Source organism: Lissotriton vulgaris, chromosome 2_1, assembly GCF_964263255.1.
Source record: "Lissotriton vulgaris chromosome 2_1, aLisVul1.2, whole genome shotgun sequence".
In the NCBI taxonomy this organism is placed as follows: domain Eukaryota; kingdom Metazoa; phylum Chordata; class Amphibia; order Caudata; family Salamandridae; genus Lissotriton; species Lissotriton vulgaris.
The window spans coordinates 401838201-401857529 of record NC_141687.1 but is presented as its reverse complement, the minus strand read 5'-3'; the positions used below and the strand labels follow the sequence as shown (position 1 = coordinate 401857529).

The 19329-nt window shown below is 46.7% G+C and overlaps 1 protein-coding gene across 2 annotated transcripts in view; it reads left to right on the top strand.

The window, feature by feature from the left end:
• The window catches only part of ICA1L (islet cell autoantigen 1 like), a 455070-nt gene that overhangs the window by 114614 nt on the left and 321127 nt on the right, over positions 1-19329 (top strand). For both annotated transcript variants that reach the window (XM_086955269.1, XM_086955268.1), the window contains exon 4: positions 4399-4522. In XM_086955269.1, coding sequence (XP_086811395.1) covers positions 4399-4522 — 124 coding nt within the window. The remainder of the gene's footprint in view (positions 1-4398; positions 4523-19329) is intronic.

The following is a 19329-nucleotide window of genomic DNA, read 5'->3' as shown; positions in this document are numbered from 1 at the left end:
CCCCATAGCTCACTACCATAAGAAGCGGCCGCTTTAGCTTGGGTTTTATACATTTCTACTGCCGGGCTAATGAGTTTAAAAGTAGAAGTGTTTGCGGCCTTCAGAATTGCCCCCGACAGTTGGGACAGCTTTAGCCTGGATCTTGCTATTTGGGGTTCCCAAGATAGGTTCTCATGTAGGGTTACACCCAAATACTGGAAAGTTGTAACCCTTTCCAGTCTTGCTGAACCCAATGATGGGTTGGGTCTAGTTTTTGGGGAGGGGTTGAATATCATGAATTTGGTCTTTTCTGTATTGATCTCTAGACCATGTTGTCTACAGAAAAGGCCAAATCCATCTAGAATCCGTTGGATCCCCATCGGGGATTTGGAAAGCAGGAGGGTATCGCTGGCGAACATGATAGCCGGTACCCTCCTGCCTGCCAAAAGAGGAGCGTCATTGTCCCTAACATTGTCGAGATGGGATATGACACTGTAAACTAGAGGTCTTCAATCTGTGGGGCGCGACCCCCAGGGGGGTCGTGGAGTCCTTTGAAGGGGGTCGCAGATTCTGTCCCTGGCTTGGGCTGATGAGGGTGCTCACGGCGAGGCCTAATTCACACCGAGGTGTGAAAAACATCCAAGCCTCATTAACAAGTAAAAGACTTGTCAAGTACTCGGGTGTGGCTGTGTGTGTCCCTGAAGCCGTTTCGAGCTGGGGGAAGTGGGGGAGGGGGGCTGGGGGAGCAGGCTGTAGTGTAGCCTGCCCTTTGAGGTCAATGGATATTGCACACCTGGAGCTGTGGGTCCTGTGACACATCCCCCGCCCCCAGCAGGGAGGCACAGAGATGCCCTCCCATGATCGGGAAAGAAGGAAAAACCCGCAGAGAGATAAGGATGACAGGTTGGATGGGTGAAGGATAGATGGATGAAGGATAGATGTATGGATGTAAGGATGAAAGGGTGGACGGATGAAGGATGGATGGATGAAAGGGTGGATGGATGAAGGATGGATGGATGGATGTATGGATGGATAAAAGGTTGCATGGATGAATGATGCATGGATGGATGTGTGAAAAGGTGGGGGGATGAATGATGGGTGGATGGATGGATGAATGATGGGTGGATGGATGGAAGGGTGGATGGGTAAAGGATGGATGTATGGATGGAAAGATGAAAGGGTGGATGGATGAAGGATGGATGGATGGATGGATGGAAGGATGAAAGGATGGATGTGTGAAAGTGTGGGTGGGTGGATGAATGATGGATGGATGGATGTGATGAGGTCTAACAGGCGCATTTATGGTTGTCAAAAGATGATGATGAGGAGTACCAGTTTCTAGAAACTTTTGTCAGAAGGGGGTCCTTACCCCTAAAAAGGTTTTACAAGGGGGTCACGGCATCAAAAAGTTTGAAGACTTCTGCTGTAAACGGAGAGGCAAAACAGAGTTGGTGCCAAGACACAACCCTGTCTTACCCCTCTAAGAACTGGGAACCTAGATGACAACGCTCCGTCCCTCCCATACCTAACCTGTGCAAAGTTATTGGCGTGAAGCCTGACTATGGCATGTAATAGATGGGTAGGAACACCCAGCTCCTTTAGGACCTCCCACAATTTCTTGCGGGGGACCAGGTCAAAGGCTGACCTCAGGTCCACGAACACCATGTTCAGCCTCCCCCTCTCGATCCTCACAGTTTTCCAGTAGAGGAGAACGAGGCGGAAAATCTGATCCATGGTGGACGTGTTTTTCCTGAAGCCAGCCTGGAGGGGACTCAGAATTTCATTTTCCTCCATCCAGTCTAGAAGGTGGTACAGGAGAAGGCGGGAAAATAATTTTTGGGGGACATCTATGAGGCTGATCGGCCTGTAGTTGGCTGGGAGAAGAGGGGAGCCCTTTTTGAAAATCGGCACTATCTCCGCCCCCAGCCAAGTACAGGGGATCTCCATACCTCCCGCGATGGAATTAAAAAGAATGAGGAGTTACGGCTCTATATCTCTGGATGGTGTCTAAAGAGGTCGCCGGGCAATCTGTCAAGTCCCGGGGCCTTCCCCTTCGTCAGTCTCTCTATCGCACTGACCACCTCGCCTAGGGTAAATTCCAGTCCGGCTACAGTGTTGGATGAAACATCAGGGGCCGCAACATTGGTAAATTCAGAGGTATCTTGGTACAATTTGCCAAATTGGTCTTCCCAGACAGAGGATGCAATATTTGGCTCCACTGCGGTTTGGGTTCTCCTGTGCCAGTATTTACCAAAAACCAAAATTTTCTGGAATCCCTCGCTTCTAACGCTAGGGAAAGGTCCTGCCATCTGTTCCAATCCCATTCCGACCCTGCCAATGTCATGGCTTCCCTATATTTCCGCCTCAGCTCGACAACCTTACCCTTATCAGAACCTGCTTTTATTTTGGCTGTTAGCTCAGTCTTAATCTTTTTACAGGAAGAATCGTACCAAGATGAGGTTGGTGTCTTTTTCTTCCGTGTGACTGGGTAAAAAACCTCACCTAGAGCTAGGTCTGCATGGATTTTGGCTTGTTTCTCGTTGAAGTCTGGTGGTCTAGGCTTGTTAATTAATACATCCATTTCTTTTAGCTTGGGGAGTGCCAATTCATAGATTTTACTTATGCTCTCTTCTGAGTTTGCCAGTTTCCCCCATTTTACCCTACGTCTATTAGAGCTAAGTACCAGATTCCCTGGATCTTCACTGGGATTGGCGGAAAGTGACCCACCCGCAGGTGCAGGATGCACCATATCTAACAAAAGTGCGTTGTGGTCACTGTCTGTTCTTACAATTACCCTAAAATCCTGGACCTTGGACCATAGACCAATGTCCACAAAGATATAGTCCAACCTCGATTCATGGTCCTTCCTATTAAAGGGACACATTGAAGGGATGTCAGAAGGGGTGCGTCCATTACAGGCCCTTAGCGCAAAGTTTAATATTAAGGACATAATTTGCACTGTGAGTGGGGACCAAGATTTAGGGAGGGGGATTGACATGACGGAACACCCCAGAAGTCATCTTCAGCAGTAAGGGCACCCTCCTTTAAACCTTCCAGTGGTTCAAAATGACAATTAAAATCTCCGCCCATCACTATCTTACAGTCGGTGGGGAGTTGGCCCAGGAATGACGAAAGATCTTCTGGTGTAGGTGATTCCATGGCCACATTGACTGGGCGAGAGTATACATTAATTATTGCCAGATTTAAAGCATTAGGCCACTTGAGTAGAACACACTGTATGTCCTGCGATAACCTAGGTACATTCTCCACATTACACCCAATGTGACTGGCTACCCAGACCGCCAAACCACATGAGGGCCTTCCCTTACCATTCCACCTGGCTTTGATTTCAAAAACTGCATATCCTGCTCTACACAGGGGTTCCCTGGCCCATGTCTCTTGGAAGAGACAGATGTCGCTACTGCCTACTAGGGAATCCCAATCATTGGTGTATAGTTTATTAACAATACCCGCCACATTCCAGGAAAGAACTTTCAGGGTTTCGACAGGAAAATTTAATCCCTGCCCCCCCCCAGTTTTCTCTGGTTCAGTGTCCGATGATGGAACTACGGGCCCTTGCAGTGATGTTCCCAAAGTGGATAAGGCAGTGGATGTTAATTTAGGACCAGGCGGGACTACAGATGTTGGGTTGTGACCAGGTCGATATAAGCTAAAGCACGTTCACTTACATGTAAGTTTTTTAAAATTTCGTCCATTTTCGCATTTTGCCAGCATTGAGGATTTTAATACAATGCTGAGTTTAGTAGCAGGCTCCAACAAATGCATTGCATTTGTTTCAAACTATTAAATCAAAATCCGAAGTTCAAAGAGTGTACTCGCATCCAGCGAACGACTAAAATACCGGGTGCGTTTGAGATACAAGATTATATGGCTATCATTTAGGGGTCTTTTGAGACACAAGATTGTATGGCTATCATTTAGGGGTCATTTGAGACACAAGACTGTATGGCTATCATTTAGGGGTCGACTCATTTAGACGTCGCAGTTTCTATCTGCTCTGTTTCCTCTGTGATCACAATGCTGTCCTAGGCAGCCCTTGAGAACTCTGCTGTCAAAACATTTATTCTGTAAGGGCGAGCAACATTTTCTGTGTGAAGCAAAAGAAGAATTTGCTGGATTCTATTGTGTTCCTAAGGTTATGGGATGGCTCTGCTGACCCTTCTCTTACAAACCCCTTTGAACAACGTTGGTTAGCAGATCCAACGCACTCCATGGCTCTGCCTGTCTGCAGCTCTTTACATTTTGGTGAAATTAAGCTAATGCAAAACTAGTGTTCAAAAACGAATGGGCCATGAAAATAAGTACTGTGAATAACCTGGAATATGTGTTTGGTCTTAGGAGAAGATTTAAGTCTTTGCTGGCACCTTGCAACTAATTGCTTATATTGAATTTCCCCAGCGTTGTCCGAAGAAGAGAATGATCTGGGGGTCCTATTGAAGTCCCAGGCAGAGAAAAATGGAACGCATGCAGGAAAGATGATGCATGCAACTGGCACCGCTCTCTGCACATCTGCCAGAGACAGGTTTGGACTCTTTACCTTTTGTGCAATAATACAAGCACCACCACAAAATGCCTTGTGTATAGACATTAATGCGTATGTAGGAGTGTTTATGTGCCTGTATCGATGTATTAATAATATGTGTGTCTGTGTAATATAGATTAAGGGAGACACTAGTCAATGCCTCTGCACGAGTTATAAAGCCATAATGTACTATACTGTAGTCTGTGCAATAACACCTGGAACGTTGGGTGAGAATCGGACTGTTACTTTATACCAGTAGGGGTTTGACAGCTGTTGCTTGCAATGCACACCTAACAAAAATCAGTAAATGTAATTATTTTACTTAAGGTCGTTTTACAGCGTTGATCTACGCACATGGATAAAGGAGCGACTCACAAAATTGGAACAGTACAATGTGAGATTCTTTTAGAAGGTGGCGAGGAGGAGAGCTAGAACAGGGTTAGACATAACATCAATTCTAAGCCGATGGTTTTTAAAGAGCTAAAACGGGTTCGACATTTAGTTACATTCTGAGTATGTCTGTGTTCTTTTTCAATAAAGGGTTAAGTGCTGATGGTCAAAAGGGTAGCTAATTGAATTATGGGGTGTTTAGTTAATTCCAGCAGAGCAAATAAAAGTTTAATTGAATTCTAACTGAGTGACAAGAAGTTAAGACTTCGGGAAACACATTAACTTGAATAACTGCCTTCTGTTATTAGTTAATTAGATGGTGTTTTTACTTTCGTTCTGTGTCTCAGAAGGTGGCATAAAACATGCTGCAGCCCTCAGAGGCACTCTCTGCTCACAAGGCCCTTGGTACCAGGGGTACCGTTCACAAGGGACTTATTTGTAGCCCAGCGGTGTGCCAATTGTGGAGACAAAGTTACAGTTTAAGGAAAGAACAAAGGCCCTGGGAACCTGATTGGCAGGGACACTCACTCAAGTTGGCATCAGGTACCTGGCAAAACGTTAGGGGGTAACCATGCACAAAGGGGCACTTTCCTACAGAAAGCAACTAGAGGTCCTGAGATCAACTGCAGCCCTGATTCCATCCCCTTCCAAAAAAATAAATTATTTAAAAGTGATGTCCTCCATGCAACTTTATTTCCCATAAATGCAACAAGCATTTTTTTTACTTGTACTTTGTTGCCTTCAACTTGCATAGTAATCACTTGTTCGATACAAAACACACCTTTGCATTGGGGGTGCACATCAAAGTGTATTCTATGTGCTCGTGCAAGAGTGTTTGGTCGTGGTTGTAACATTTTGTACAGTGGACTTGCGCCACCAGATAGGGTCAGGGACCGACAGGTCACTATCTTTAATATGATGAATGACCACAGACCATTGCATATGTGTTTGCCCTCTCACCCTGATCAGATGTGTAAGCAGTTGTAGCGATTGGCAGAAAAATTCCATTGGGAGCTGGACGGTGATATTTGCTAAAGATTTGGAAATCATCGAATAATTTCCATTATAATCGGGGAGATGTGTCCACATATTCAAGTGGACAAGTGTAGCCACCGCTTCATGCAACTTTTGAATTGTTCCAGTGTGGCCCAAAAGTTGCTGGGTATCAATTCAGTGATATTCCTAGTTATATGAATACCCAGGTATTCGACTACACCATTATTCCAATTCAGGGGGTATTCCGCCACGGGTATTGTGGTGACATTTGTTAATGGGAACATTGCTGACTTGTTCCAGTTGATCCAGAGTCCAGAGAACCCTCCGAATTTGATAAGATTTTTCTAACGGGCTCCTGAATGTATAGAATTATGTGATCTGCATATAGAGAGAATATCAGGGATAAGTCACCACCCACAGCCCCTGACGCAAATAAAATTCACAGAGGTAGCAGGCCAGGGGCTCCAACCGCCAATACCTCCCGATAGATATCAGCCCTAAATATCGTCTGTTAATTTTGACTATGGCCATAGTGCCAGTATAGAGTAGTGCAATCATTTTCAAGAACAGGGCGTTCAGTCCCAAAGATGAAAGACCTTGTGCATTAATGGCCAGTCCAAGGCGTCAAACACATTTTTGGCATTTAGAAGCACAGCCATGGCCAACAGACATGGGTCCAATCAATGTAGTGTTGTCCCCTAGCTGTGTAAATTGAAAGCTATGGATCTCTGGGGGATGAAGCCGCACTGGTCCGGTAATAGCAAGAATTGCATAAGGGGTTATAAGCGGTGAGCGAGAATAAAAAAAATAAATGTGTTATCCGTATTTAAGTAGGGATAACGGCATATATGAGGTACATAGTGTTGGGTCCCTGCCTGGCTTAGGCAATGCAGTTATTACCGGCTCAAGCATGGTGAGCAGGTAGATGGTCTTTAATGAGAGTGGCATGACTCTTAAACAGGGTGCCCCCCTACCCAAGGGCCTTGCCATTGGAGAGATCTTTAAGAGCAGCTAGGACGTCTTCTACCATCAGCGGGGTGATAAGCTGTTCCAGAGCTTCACCCTCCGCCCAAACCAAAGTTTTTGTGTCAAAATAACACTCAATCGCTGAGGTGGCGTAATGTGAACTGAGGGCATAGAGTTTGGTGTAGTACTGGGCAAAGCCTTACTATGTTTGACTGGGCAAACAATAGTTATCACATGGCTCATCTATATTCTACAGATTTGAGAATTGACAGCAGTGGACTTAAATATCCAGGCCAGCATTCTCCTTGGCCTGTCCCCTTCACCAAACCAACGGGCTTGGTGTGTTTTCTAAGGTGTAATATTTTCCCAATCCCCCGCCTCACGGAACTCCACCAGCAATTTCTGCAATTTAGCAAGTGTGGGTTTTGACCTGCTTCAGATGTTTGGTTTCCAGCATTTTGAGTTTTTGCTCAATGCTGTCCAGCGATCCACATAAGGATTTAAGGATGCCTGCTTCCTTAGAGATGCAGATCTCACAGCTATAGACCTTAAATGCCTTCCTTAAACTCTCACCATCAGACACTCCATAGACAGAAATATAACAAAATGGCGGTTTTGACCTCGGAACGAGACACCATGTCCCACATTTCAGTCTCTTTCAGCCTCCACCTTATAAAACCAGAGTCAGTGGGGGATCCTCCAGAACAAGTAGAACTGGCAAGTGGTCTGACAGCGTTCTGCAAAGGATACTGATGGAGCGTGTCCTAGCCAGGAGTGCCTTGGACAATGTCCAAAAATCTATACAGGAGGATATGTCATGTACGGAAGAATAATATGTGTATTCCCCCTCGGAGGACTAGGCAGTGTAGCTGCATCGCCTGCTGCAGAGCTACACCTGCCTTCGCGAGTTGTCTACAAGATTCAGACATCCTATTTAAATATTGAGATAGTACTACATTGAAAGGATGACATGGTGTTTATGCTTCCCACATTTAATCATGACCTCCTCAAAAATTCATGTTTGCCAAGATTCAGACTATAAATGTTAATCAACAGTATTGGCTGGGCATGTTTTAGGCCCACCACCGCCACCAAAACCAACTGCGATTTAGCCCTGCAATCGAAACCTGGGTGTGTCGCAACTCACTCGGGTTAAAAAGTTAAATTACTGACTACCCACATGTCAAAAAACACTTCTTTATGTAGTCGAGCCGGCCGACTTAGCTCACTAATTCACCACCTTGGTGCTCAGCTCTCTGGCACTCCCCAATTTCACATGTTTAAATTACCATATCTAACCACTTTTTAAAGCAGAAGTCTCATTCCTATTAAACATCAGGGTAAAAGTCAATCTATTATCATGTAATGTTATGTTATATTGATTTATAAAGCACATTAATCACCCAAGTGATAAGTGTTTGGGCAGGTGAGTAAGTTTGCGGCCCCTAGGGTGCTTATACGAAGAGACAGGTCTCCAGCTTTTTGTGGAACTCAAGAAGTAAGAAAGAGGCGCTAATGTGTAGAGGGTGGTCGGTCCATGTCTTGGGTGCAATGTAGGAGAATGAGCGACCTCCAGTTTTCCTTTTACGGATGTAGGAAATGTGTGCGAGTGAGACTCTTCTGGGTTGGTGAAAGTGTATGCAGCTGTTCAGGTATTCTGGTCCTGTTTTGTTTAGAGCTTTGTATGCATGTGTGAGAAGTTAGAGTTGGCCGCGCTTGTGAATGGGGAGCCATTGAAGCTTCCTGAGGTTCCGTGTGATGTGGGTGTGGCATAGGCGGTCTGGATGTTCTGGAGTCTGTGTAGGAGTTGTTTGGAGATTCCGGCGTAGAGAGTGTTGCCATGATCCAGCCTGCTGGTGATGAGTGCTTCTGTGACGGTCTGTCTGGTGTTCTTTGAAGATGTTTTGCAGCATGTGTAAGATTTGGAAGCAGGAGGTGCACACTGAGTTCACTTGAGCCATCATGTTCAGCTTGTCGTCTAGGATGGTCCCTAGATTTCTTGCATGGTCTGTGGATATTGGTCCTAGCACTGACAGCCACAGGTGGAGTCCTACGTGGAGGGCTTGTTGCCGAAGACCAGTACTTCCGTCTTGTCAGAGGTGAGATGCAGGCAGTTGGTTCACATGCAGTCTGCTACAATGGTCATTCAGTTGGTTCTGACAGTGGTTGTGTTGTCCATCAGGGAGAGGATGAGTTTGGTGCCATCAGAATTGGAGATGATGATGATGGTGGTGTCTTGTAATCGGATAATGTTGGTGAATGGCGTCATGTGCATTTTGAAAAGGACTGAGAGATAATCCCTGTGGGACTCTGCATATCACTTTCTTGATCTCAGATGTGAAGAGTGGCAACCTGATTCTTTGCTTCTCGTTAGGAGGATCAGATCAATTTTAGAGCGGTTCCTTGTATGCCAATCTCGTAAAGTCTCCTGATGAGGGTATTATTGGAGGCAGTGTCGAAGGCCACAGAGAGGGCGAGTAGGATGAGGGTTGATGTTTCTCCTTGGTTCTGGATGGCTCGACTGTCATCGGTGGCCGCGATGAGTGCTGTTTTGGTGCTGTGGTTCTTTTTGAATCCTGATTGAGTGTTGTCTAGAAGATGAACAAGTACGAGGTGGGCTGTGAGATTCTTGGGATGGTCTTCACAATCACTTTGGCTGGATAGGGAAGCAGGAAGATGGTCAGATGGGTCAGAAGTTGCTCAGTTGATTTGATTCTTCTATGGGCTACTTGAGGGGGGGGGGGTGCTGATTTCTTCAAGTTTCCATTCATCTAGGAAAGTGGCAGATGTGATAGAGGTGTTGATGATGTGGGTCAGGGTAGTGCTGATTGGTGATATTCCCAGGTTGTAGATGTGGGGGGGGGGGGCATGGGCCCATTGGGGCCCCTGAGTGGATGGTCTGCGTCATTGCTGCTATGATGTTTCTGGTGAGGGTTGTACATTCAGTCAGGTGGCTGTCTTAGTTCATGGTGGGTAGGTTAGCAGTGAGTTCTCTGGGGTTGGGTTGGTGTGCTAAGTTGCTCTAGATCTTTGTGCTTCAGCTGTGAAAAAAGTTGGATAGGCTGTCACAGAGTTGTTTGGAGACAGCGATGTTGTTGACAGTGGCTAAGTACGAGATGAAATCTTTCAAGATCGAGATCTTCTTCCAGCTGTTGGAGCTTCCTTCAGCGCAGCCCACTAGCACTTTTTTTCTTGGTGTCTCTTATTTGCTAGTGATAGCATTGTAGGTAGCTCTGTCTTTGGTTTTGTGGCTGGCTCTTTATTTCCTTTCTAGCTGTTTACAGATATCAGTGTCTTTTGGTGTCTTGGAGGTCTTTTGTGTACCAGCTGGCCTGCTTGTATGATCTAATACACTTGTTGGATTTTATGGGTGCGAGGGAGTCAGCTCAATTCTTGATTCAGTTGTTGAAGGTGATGTCTTTGTTGATATTGTCTGTGGGGCTAGGTTGATCCGTGCTGAGGGAGCTGAGCCAATCTGCTTCTGTGATTTTGCACCAGCTGCTGCTTGGAATGGTGAACCTGGTAGCAGTGTTGTCTTGAAATCTGTTGATTTTGGAAGTGGAAGTGGATGATGGAGTAGTCAAACCATATGAGGGTTGTGGTTGAGTGGATGATGGAGTAGTCAAACCATGTGAGGGTTGTGGTTGAGTTGTATTTGATGCTGTCGCATGTGATGAAAATGGGGTCTACTGTGTGCCCTGAGGTATGAGTTGGTTCTAGGATGAGCTGGATGAGTCTGATGTTGCTCAGGCATTCAAGTCATGTTGTGGAACTGGGGTAATTTCGGTCTTCCAGGTGAAAGTTGAATGGTTATAGAGGAGAATGTAGGCTCTGGAGTCAATGGTGAGCTGAGTGAGGAAGTTGGTGCCAAGGTCCTCATGCGCTGCCCAGATTATACTGGAACTGGGCCCTCCTGATGAGAGGACAGTCAGCGCTGGTACCTATCTCAACCTGTGACACAAATTGCGGATGGCCAGGGGTGGCTGTCTAGAGGCATTGTTATCGTCCGAAAACCAGCACTTGCTGCCCAAGTCAAGCGCATCACCAGCATCTTGCGGACTGTCAGCCACTTATGTACGGAAAGGAACTCTGGGATTCCCAACGAGTCTGCCTGTGGTCATTTCAGTCTGACAGGGCCATTACAGCCAAACGTAAACATGCGTGGGCGGTTACTAACACCTACCAACCAGCATCCCCTTAAACCTATTTCACCTGCATGTACTTCAACGTTTTATGTCTATCAGCCTATGGGAATGGCCGTTTTTGAAACCTTTGCCAGTTGGCATTGCCTGTTGGAAGGAACAATCAGCAGGGGCTGTGGCCAGTGCGAGGACTCCCTTGGACACATTGCGTGCTTCTGCCCTGCACTGCAGTACATGTGTAATTCCAGGCTAAGGTGAGAGTAGAACTACCTGGAAGTCCGTCCATGTCGGCAGGCCATGATCCCCTCTCTTAACCCAGACAACACTTTGTTAAATATCCTGCAGACCAAATTCATATCCCTTGCATTCAACAGGCTCAGTCACCCAGGGATGTCACCCGGGAACTCTGCTCCTACCTCTGGCATGCCTCCGGCTAGCTCAGCTCAGCTGAGTGGGCCTCCCTGATTATGAAGTAAGTGGCTCTATTGTTTTGCAGGTTGGTCTGACGGCATCTCTAATGGATAATGTGCTCCTATTATCATTGTACTGTTGTCAGAGGGCCTTCCCACACGCTGCACGGCTTGTACATATCAAACTGTGTGTGCTTTTCAATAGGTGTCCAGGCGTTTACTGTTATGCGAGTCACTTAGATGGCACTCTTCAATAAGTAATTTGTTGCTGTTATTTATTGTACTCCCACTTTGTTAGACAGCTTTTTCACGTGAAGATTTGTTTTTATTACCTAATCCTATCTAATCCTAGTGCGTTTTTTAAAATGTGTAAATTGTCCTGCCGCTGGGCAAATCTGATGGACTCTCCAGATTCCTTTGTACCAGCACTTTATTTTAGCTTGTGAATGTGGAATAACTCCAGTGTGACCACTTCAGTTATTATGATGATTGTTATTGTGTCATTGCTGACTACCTTGGCCCATTTGCGCTAGCACTTTACTTTATCATGCTAATGCTTAATAACATCAGTATGACCATTTGATTTTATTATGATGCTTTTTAAAAAATCAGTTTTTTTCTTCTTTTTTCCATTATTCAAGATGGCCTGCATTTTGTATGTGTTTTAAATAATTGTGATGGTTTTAACCAACCTCACCATAAAAAATTATCCCGTGGTGATGAGGTTGGTAATGGTGGCTCGTGGTCCAGGTGAGTGGGCGAGGGTTCTGTTCAGGGTGAAGTTTCCTGAAATTTGCAGTTTGAAGTGCAGGTGTTCCATGAATGGGTGGTGTTCTCTGTGGATCTTGTGCATTTGATGGATTCCTTATAGATTATAGTGAGTCCTCCTGACTTGTGAAGTCCTGTTGAGCGATCTTGTAGCATGCTGGGATACCCGTGGCGATGTAGGGAAATCATGAGAGGTTGTGCAAGGTTTCTGTGATAAAGAGGATGTCAGGTGCATCGCTACTCAGCAGGTTCTATATTTCAGTTGTATGCAAAGGTGTTTCAAACAAGTGCAAGGACTCATGCAGAAACCAGCTTGCTGCTTCTTCCCTACAAAGAACCTCAGATCAGTCACCACACAGACTGTCTGCTACTCACATTTTAAAAGACTACCACATGGTGAAGATCCTTAGAAGTAAAGTTTGGAAATGTCCACTTCCTTCTCTCCACCTGACGTAATTGTGCAGCCGAACTATATTTGCTGTAGCAATACTCTAAAAACAGGTAGTAAGATAATCATATGACTCAAGTCTCCAGTCACTGCAAATGCTGGATACCTGCTTTGGGAGGTGGACACAACCTGCAGTCCATTGGTCAACTAAAATGGTCCTGTAATCTCGGTATTAGTAACCATCTGGTTGCAGCATCTGCTTTGGTAGCATGTTGTGCGCAGTCCTCTTTTCTAGTGCTGGACGGGGATGTTCAATCAATCAGAGTTCTTCTAAAGCATGGCTAATCACCTGTTATATGTTGAAAGTTGTTTTTCATCTAAGAAAATGTTTCGATTTCAAGAGCACTCTACAGAAACCCACAATGTGCCAGGATATAGACTTTATCTTAGAATTCTTTTTTTCTGCCATTGGGTTTGGTCATGTCTTTGAAATAAAATGTGAATTTATAGAGTGCAATAAACCTGAGGGTATCGAAGCGCTAAGCTGAATATCAGAGTTAACTAATGTCTGCAATGCCCACATAATTAGGATGAAGATAACCTGGTTTTCTAGGATATTTTTAAACAAGACAAAGGAGTCGAGCTTAGGAATGTGTGCAGGCAGACTGTTCCATAAGCTAGCAGCAGCCCCAGAAATAGATCGGCCATCCCCATCTGACTCTATGAAACGTGGAAATGATGTCTTTCCTACCAGAGGAGGATCTAAGTGACCTGCCTAGAACATACCAATTGAAGAGATCAGGAAGATGTTTTGTTTCTTTATGATAAAGGGCTAGAAAGATCAAGCAACTAGCCTTAAATGAGATGCACAACAGGACAGCCAACGGCGGACTTGGAGAGCTGCACTTCACTGCTCTGTTCCTTTTGTAATAGTTTGTTAGAGAGTCTATAATTATGAAGTTCAATCTTTATTGAACGAAACACAATGGATGGAGCCTGTGTTAAAACATTGTTGAAATAAAGGAAATCAAATACAAAGGAAGTTTGTCCGTTTACATCTTTTGAAAAGACAATCTAGTGGTGCGCCTCTCTACTTACATCCCCTTAAAGGAGATGCACTTCATAACAGGGAGGCAGTGCAGCTTGCGAATGCCCTCTCTAACAGACAGTTGTTTTGGGATATTGAGAATGAGGTGAGCAACCGTGTTCTGCACCACTTGCAGCCTATTCAGAGAGGAGGTATTTCTGTTCAGGTAAAGGGCATTTCAGTAGTCCTGTTTGGAAGAGAATAAACCAATGATAACCGAATGACACAGTTTTGCTGGAATGTATGGAAATGTTTACTTAAGGGTCCTGATAATGTGGAAGCATGTACCTGTAGTATGATTGACCTATGACTCAAAATTCAGAGAAGTGTCAAAGATTACCGCAAGAGTTTTAGCTGCTTTCACAGGGGTCGGTAAAGGGCCGCATTGCTTTAGCCACCAACTGTTGGTCCAGACTGATTCTTGTGCCCTAAACACCAACTCCCCAGTTTTGTCCTTACTGAGTTAAAAAAAAACTTTCTTCCAAGTATTTATCCTGGTCATGTAGAGATTAGACGTATTCGCTACAGAGGATGGATGGATAAAATAATCCTGAGTGTCCGCAGTATATGAGAGGGCTTGAAAGCTGAATGAACGGATTCATTCGGCGAGAGGGATGAAATACAAATTAATAAGAGCAGGGCTAAGTGAAGAGACCTGAGGGACTTCGCAGGGAAAACTAAATGTCTTAGTTTTAAAGCCACCATGACTAAATATTTGCACACTATTGGTGAGGAATGGCAGAGATTAAGAGCCTTCCTGCTTACACAGTCTGAAGAAGACACAGCACCAGGCACATGGGTGAGACGGTGTCAAAGGCTGATGGCAAATCAAGCAGCTCCTGGACAGGTGACAGCAAGTGCAGTCTCTGTGCTACACCCACTTGTAAAACCATTCCGTGAGGGATCAAAAAGTCTCATGTCAATGGCAATTTTTGCTCTTGTCTACTACTGGTCTGCCTCAGCATTTTAAGATCGTCGGTAAACCAGGGTGTAGAAGATTTGGATCTGGGGCAGGGCTTAATTGTCAGTGGAGCAACAAAGTCAAGGGTGGTTCCAATCCAATTCTGAAAGCCTTCAGCCGTAAGATCAGGCGAAGTACCCACAGGAACTTGAAGCGGATTTAGCTCAAGTTCAAGACTTTGAGTAGTGATTTTGCTCCAGTTCCTTCTAAGACCTACCTAAGGCATTGGAGGTCTCACACCCTCACCTTAGGCCTCAGTGATAGGCAGCTAACTTTAAAAGTGACAACATAGTGATCAACCCAACTAAGCGGGGTGACTTTCATTAAATGTCAGGGAGAGAGAATTAGAAAAGATGCTATTCAAAGTGTGCCCCACTATGTGAGTGGGGACTTTCACCACTTGAGTAAATCCAAAGTTCAACATAGATTCTATCAAGGATGAGGAATTTCCCGGTTTCATGATGCTCCTGAAGATGAAAGCTTTGTTGAATAAAACGCTAAGCTAGCGGTGAAATGGGCCTGCAACCACTTTCACCTGTACGTAAGTGGGCACCTCTTCCGGGTAGTGACTGATCATCAACCACTACTCCCTCTGTTCAAAGGAACAGCCCCGCATCCGCCCCCGCGGATAGAACGATGGGCCATACAGATCCAACAGTATCAGATGGACCTAGTGTACTGCCCTGGGGCCAAAAATCCAGCGGACTTTCTATCCCGTCATCCAGCACCTGTCAGCAAATCCGAAGGGACGCATGTTGAGAAAAATGAGGAGTTCGTCAACATGATCGCTCAGGCGTCGGGTCCCCTGGCCATGTCACTCGACGAGATCAAGGCAAATGTCGATGCTGATCCGGTGCTCAGCCGAGTGGTCCAAGCCCTGGGAAAAGGGTCGTGGGAAGGATTCCTCAAGAACATTGAGGGCTGGAGTGAGGAGGATAGAGCCCGGCTGGGGCAAGTCTGGAGAGTTCATCGGGAGCTGAGCGTTGCCGATAGTGGCATTGTCCTAAAAGGGTCGCGGATTGTGATCCCGAAGAATCTGCAGGAACAGGCAACCGTCCTTGCCCATGAAGGACATCAAGGCACGAAGAGGATCAAGTCCCGAATGAGGGAGAAAGTATGGTTCCCCAATCTCGAAGAAAGCGTAGACACTTTAGTTCGCAACTGCAGATCCTGTCAGCTGACCAGCAGTTCAGAAGCCCCTGCTCCAGTCATCACTGAAGAGCCAGCACCGTCTCCCTGGGCGTGGGTCAACCTTGATTTTGGAAGCTTTCCCGACGGCAGGATCACAGTAGTTCTAGTTGACAGCTACACAAAGTACCCCATAGTGGAAGTGGCCCCATCGACAAGTTTCACCAACGTACAGCCAGTACTGGCCAAAGCATTTGCACTGTTTGGTTTACCTCCAGTCATTAAAACGGGTAACGGACCACCCTTCCAGGGTAGCGAATTCAAAGACTTTCTGAAAGAACTCGGAATTTGACATCATCGGATCACACCACAATGTCCGCAAGCGTATGGAGGAGTCGAGCGTTTCATGCGGACCATCAACAAAGTACTCCGCATAGCCACCGCTGAAGGAAAGGATCCGGAAGCAGCACATCAGCATTTTCTACAAGAGAACCGAAGCACCCCACACAGCACCACGCAAAGATCGCCATGGTCACTCATGCTAACTGGCCCCCGCTGAGACATGCTACCCTGGGCTCCTGATCCCTACAACCCGCAGGCGGCAAAGGGAGGAGGCGCCTCAATAATGACCGAGCCAACCAACGACAGAGGGCTCACTCCCGATTGTTGGTCCCAGGAGATGCAGTACTAATATGGATGAGACTGCCCAGAGAAAAATTCCGCACTCCCTACGAAGCAGAGCCATGGATTGTGAAGTCCACGAAGGGCACATCTGTCACAGCGGAGAAACAAGGAGAAGTGGTGACCTGCAACGTGTCGTGGTTCAAACAAATACCACCAACCGCTGAGACGGATCAACACGGGGAGGATCCGGCGATCATGGAATCCAAGTCCACTCTGACATTCGTCGACCCCAATGGGTCACCAGCCACCAGCCCTGTGCCACCATCAACATCAGGCAGAGCGAGGAGTGCTGATCGTGCAGAAGGAGTCCGTCAGCGACCCTACAATCTGAGGCCAAACCCTCGGCCCAACCACAGACTTGCTGATTTTGTATGTTAAGAGACTCTAAGTGTTTACGTACAAAAAGAACTGATTATAAATGGGATGTAGCAGTCTATTGTTTCTGCCCTCGGGCACACCGCATGAAGCACCCCCAAACTATGTATCACTCTCTGGCCAGGCGTGACCAGAGAGCCTAAATAAATGGGCCGGGGTCGCTCGTGGCTTCCGGTCCCAAGCAGCATAGCATCAGTGTGGTCGTGATTTATTGTGCCTCTCTACCATAACGTTCCTATTAGCAGCTTGACCCCCTTCTGTACACCGACCCCCCCCCCCCCAACACGAGGCAGTGTGAGCAGCGCCCAGCGAGAGGTACTGCTGCGGAGGAGCCGCAAGCCGTGCCGAGCCGGAAGCAGGCAGTTTGGAAACCTGCTGAGGCTGGAGGCTGCCTGAGTCCCTGAGATTCCCCCTGCAGTCCTCCACGCGGATCCCGACGCAAAACCCCTGCTGTAATTTCTTGCTGCGGCTCCGACACCGACAGGGCATTTTGCGAGGTGAAGGTGGGGCACACAGGACGCCAGCTAATCATCAGCCGACTTGCAGAGGCCTGAGAAGCGGAGGAGCGGTGGAGGTGGCACGACTGCGGTAAGGCGGTTGAGGGGCAGGGGCGGCGTAACGTAATTATGAGGTTACGAGGAAAGGTCCTCACAACCTTGCCATGCTGACCACCCCACGTCTACCCCACCCACTGCTGGGGGAGGTCCTCCTCAGCTCCCGGCACTCCACAGGCTCAGTTGTCGTCCACCTGCAGCCTTGCTACCCTAGCTGTTCTGCTGTTTTTCTGACTTCCCTTTCGCCTCATAGTAAGCAGCCGGGTGCTGGGGTGGAGGAGTGCGAGATCGAGCGTGGCCCCTTAGCCCCGGCCATCCGTCCGCATTCTCGTCCTCCACCCACCCTTACCTGCCAGGTCCAGCTTTATTGATTGGTGAATCTTGAAGGTGGATAGCTTGAGCAGCTTGGGCATCACATCTAACTCGACCTAGTGGATGCCACCAGATGCAAACTGGAAACTAAGAACCCAGAAAACTAGGAGCCATTTGTTATCGCCTGTCTGCCATCCTGCCTGAGTCAGTGCTTGCTAGTCGATCATCAGTTGAGTAGCAGAAGCAGAAAGAGTAGCTCAAGCAACAAGAGCCACTGGAGGCAGGTCAAACAGCGCATAACCATAAGCAGCAGCAGTCAAACCATCAATAGTAGGAAAGCTATCAAAGCAAATCAAAACCCTACTCAAAACCGAAATGAACTGAATTGTACTGTACTGAACTGAACTGAACTTAACCGAATTGTTCAACTGCCCTCCAATTAAGAGCTGATAGATCCATCCTTGGCAGGACTCCCCTCCAACGCAATGCAGCGCGACCCAAAGCAAAGGGGCAAGCGCGAAGAAGTAGGGCCGAAAGTAGGGCACCTTCTGAGGACCTAGAGCATTCTAAACATGAGGTCGGCAGAAAAAGGGGGCAGCCCTAGTTCACTGTGCGTAAAGTCAAACAATAAGGAAAAACAAACCCAAGTACAACAATTTTGGTAACAGCTATGGAGGGAATCGAGGAAGCAGAGGCCCCCAGCAACCCCCCACAGAACACCGCAAGTTTCCGACCTCACTTATACCAAACAAAAATCTCTTCAAAATTCCAATTTCTAAAGGACCTAGCAATGTCCATATTTTCCTCCAGTGGCAAAATCCAGAGCCTTCAAGATCCACTCCTCACTCTATTCCCCCCCACAATCACCGACCACACCAGTCACAATCCAAGCCACAGTGGGAACTCTCGTTGCCCAACCTGTGGTCCCCCAGCCAGCATCAGAAAAAACTTGTAAACACAAAACTAACAGCCCGCCTGTTTTTCAAGAGGGTAGGTGGATGGCATGCTGGCCCCCCGCGGCGGGATGTCTGGCTTTCACCTTGGGGGTGCCCAGTACGGGTTATCTCACAGGGAAAAACCAGGACGGGTTCCCAAAGCAAGCGCTTAGAGACCGTTGGTGATAATGCGCTATATAAATGTAAATTACAATTACAATTAGGAGCAGAAACAGGGGGTGGCCATGACATTCCCAAAGAATCCTCTGAAATCCTATCAGATTCCCCGGTTTCTAGGGTAGGTGGGCAGGAACCCCTCTCCTAGCTGGGATCACAGGCGTGGGCGGTCCAATAGCATCCTACGCACTGGACACTCCTGAAAAACAGCTTCTGTCTTTAGCCAGTATCAGTATAAATCATGATGCAAAAAAAGGAAATGATCAAGAAATAGCGACTAACAACTCAATCTTACATAAAAACTCTTCAACTCCTACTTTGACCTCTGGTTCACCAATTCAAACTGGGAAACAGGCATCGAACACATGGGACATTTTATTAAATACAATGCAGCTTACTGTTGACGTACTACATTACCAGTCAGATAAAATGGGCCTGCAGTTGTCCCTATTAGACACTCTGGCCCTCTTCGTGGGGGGAATAGACGAAAAACTAGGTCAACTAAACCTTTTAATCAGAAGAGCCCAGTAGGAA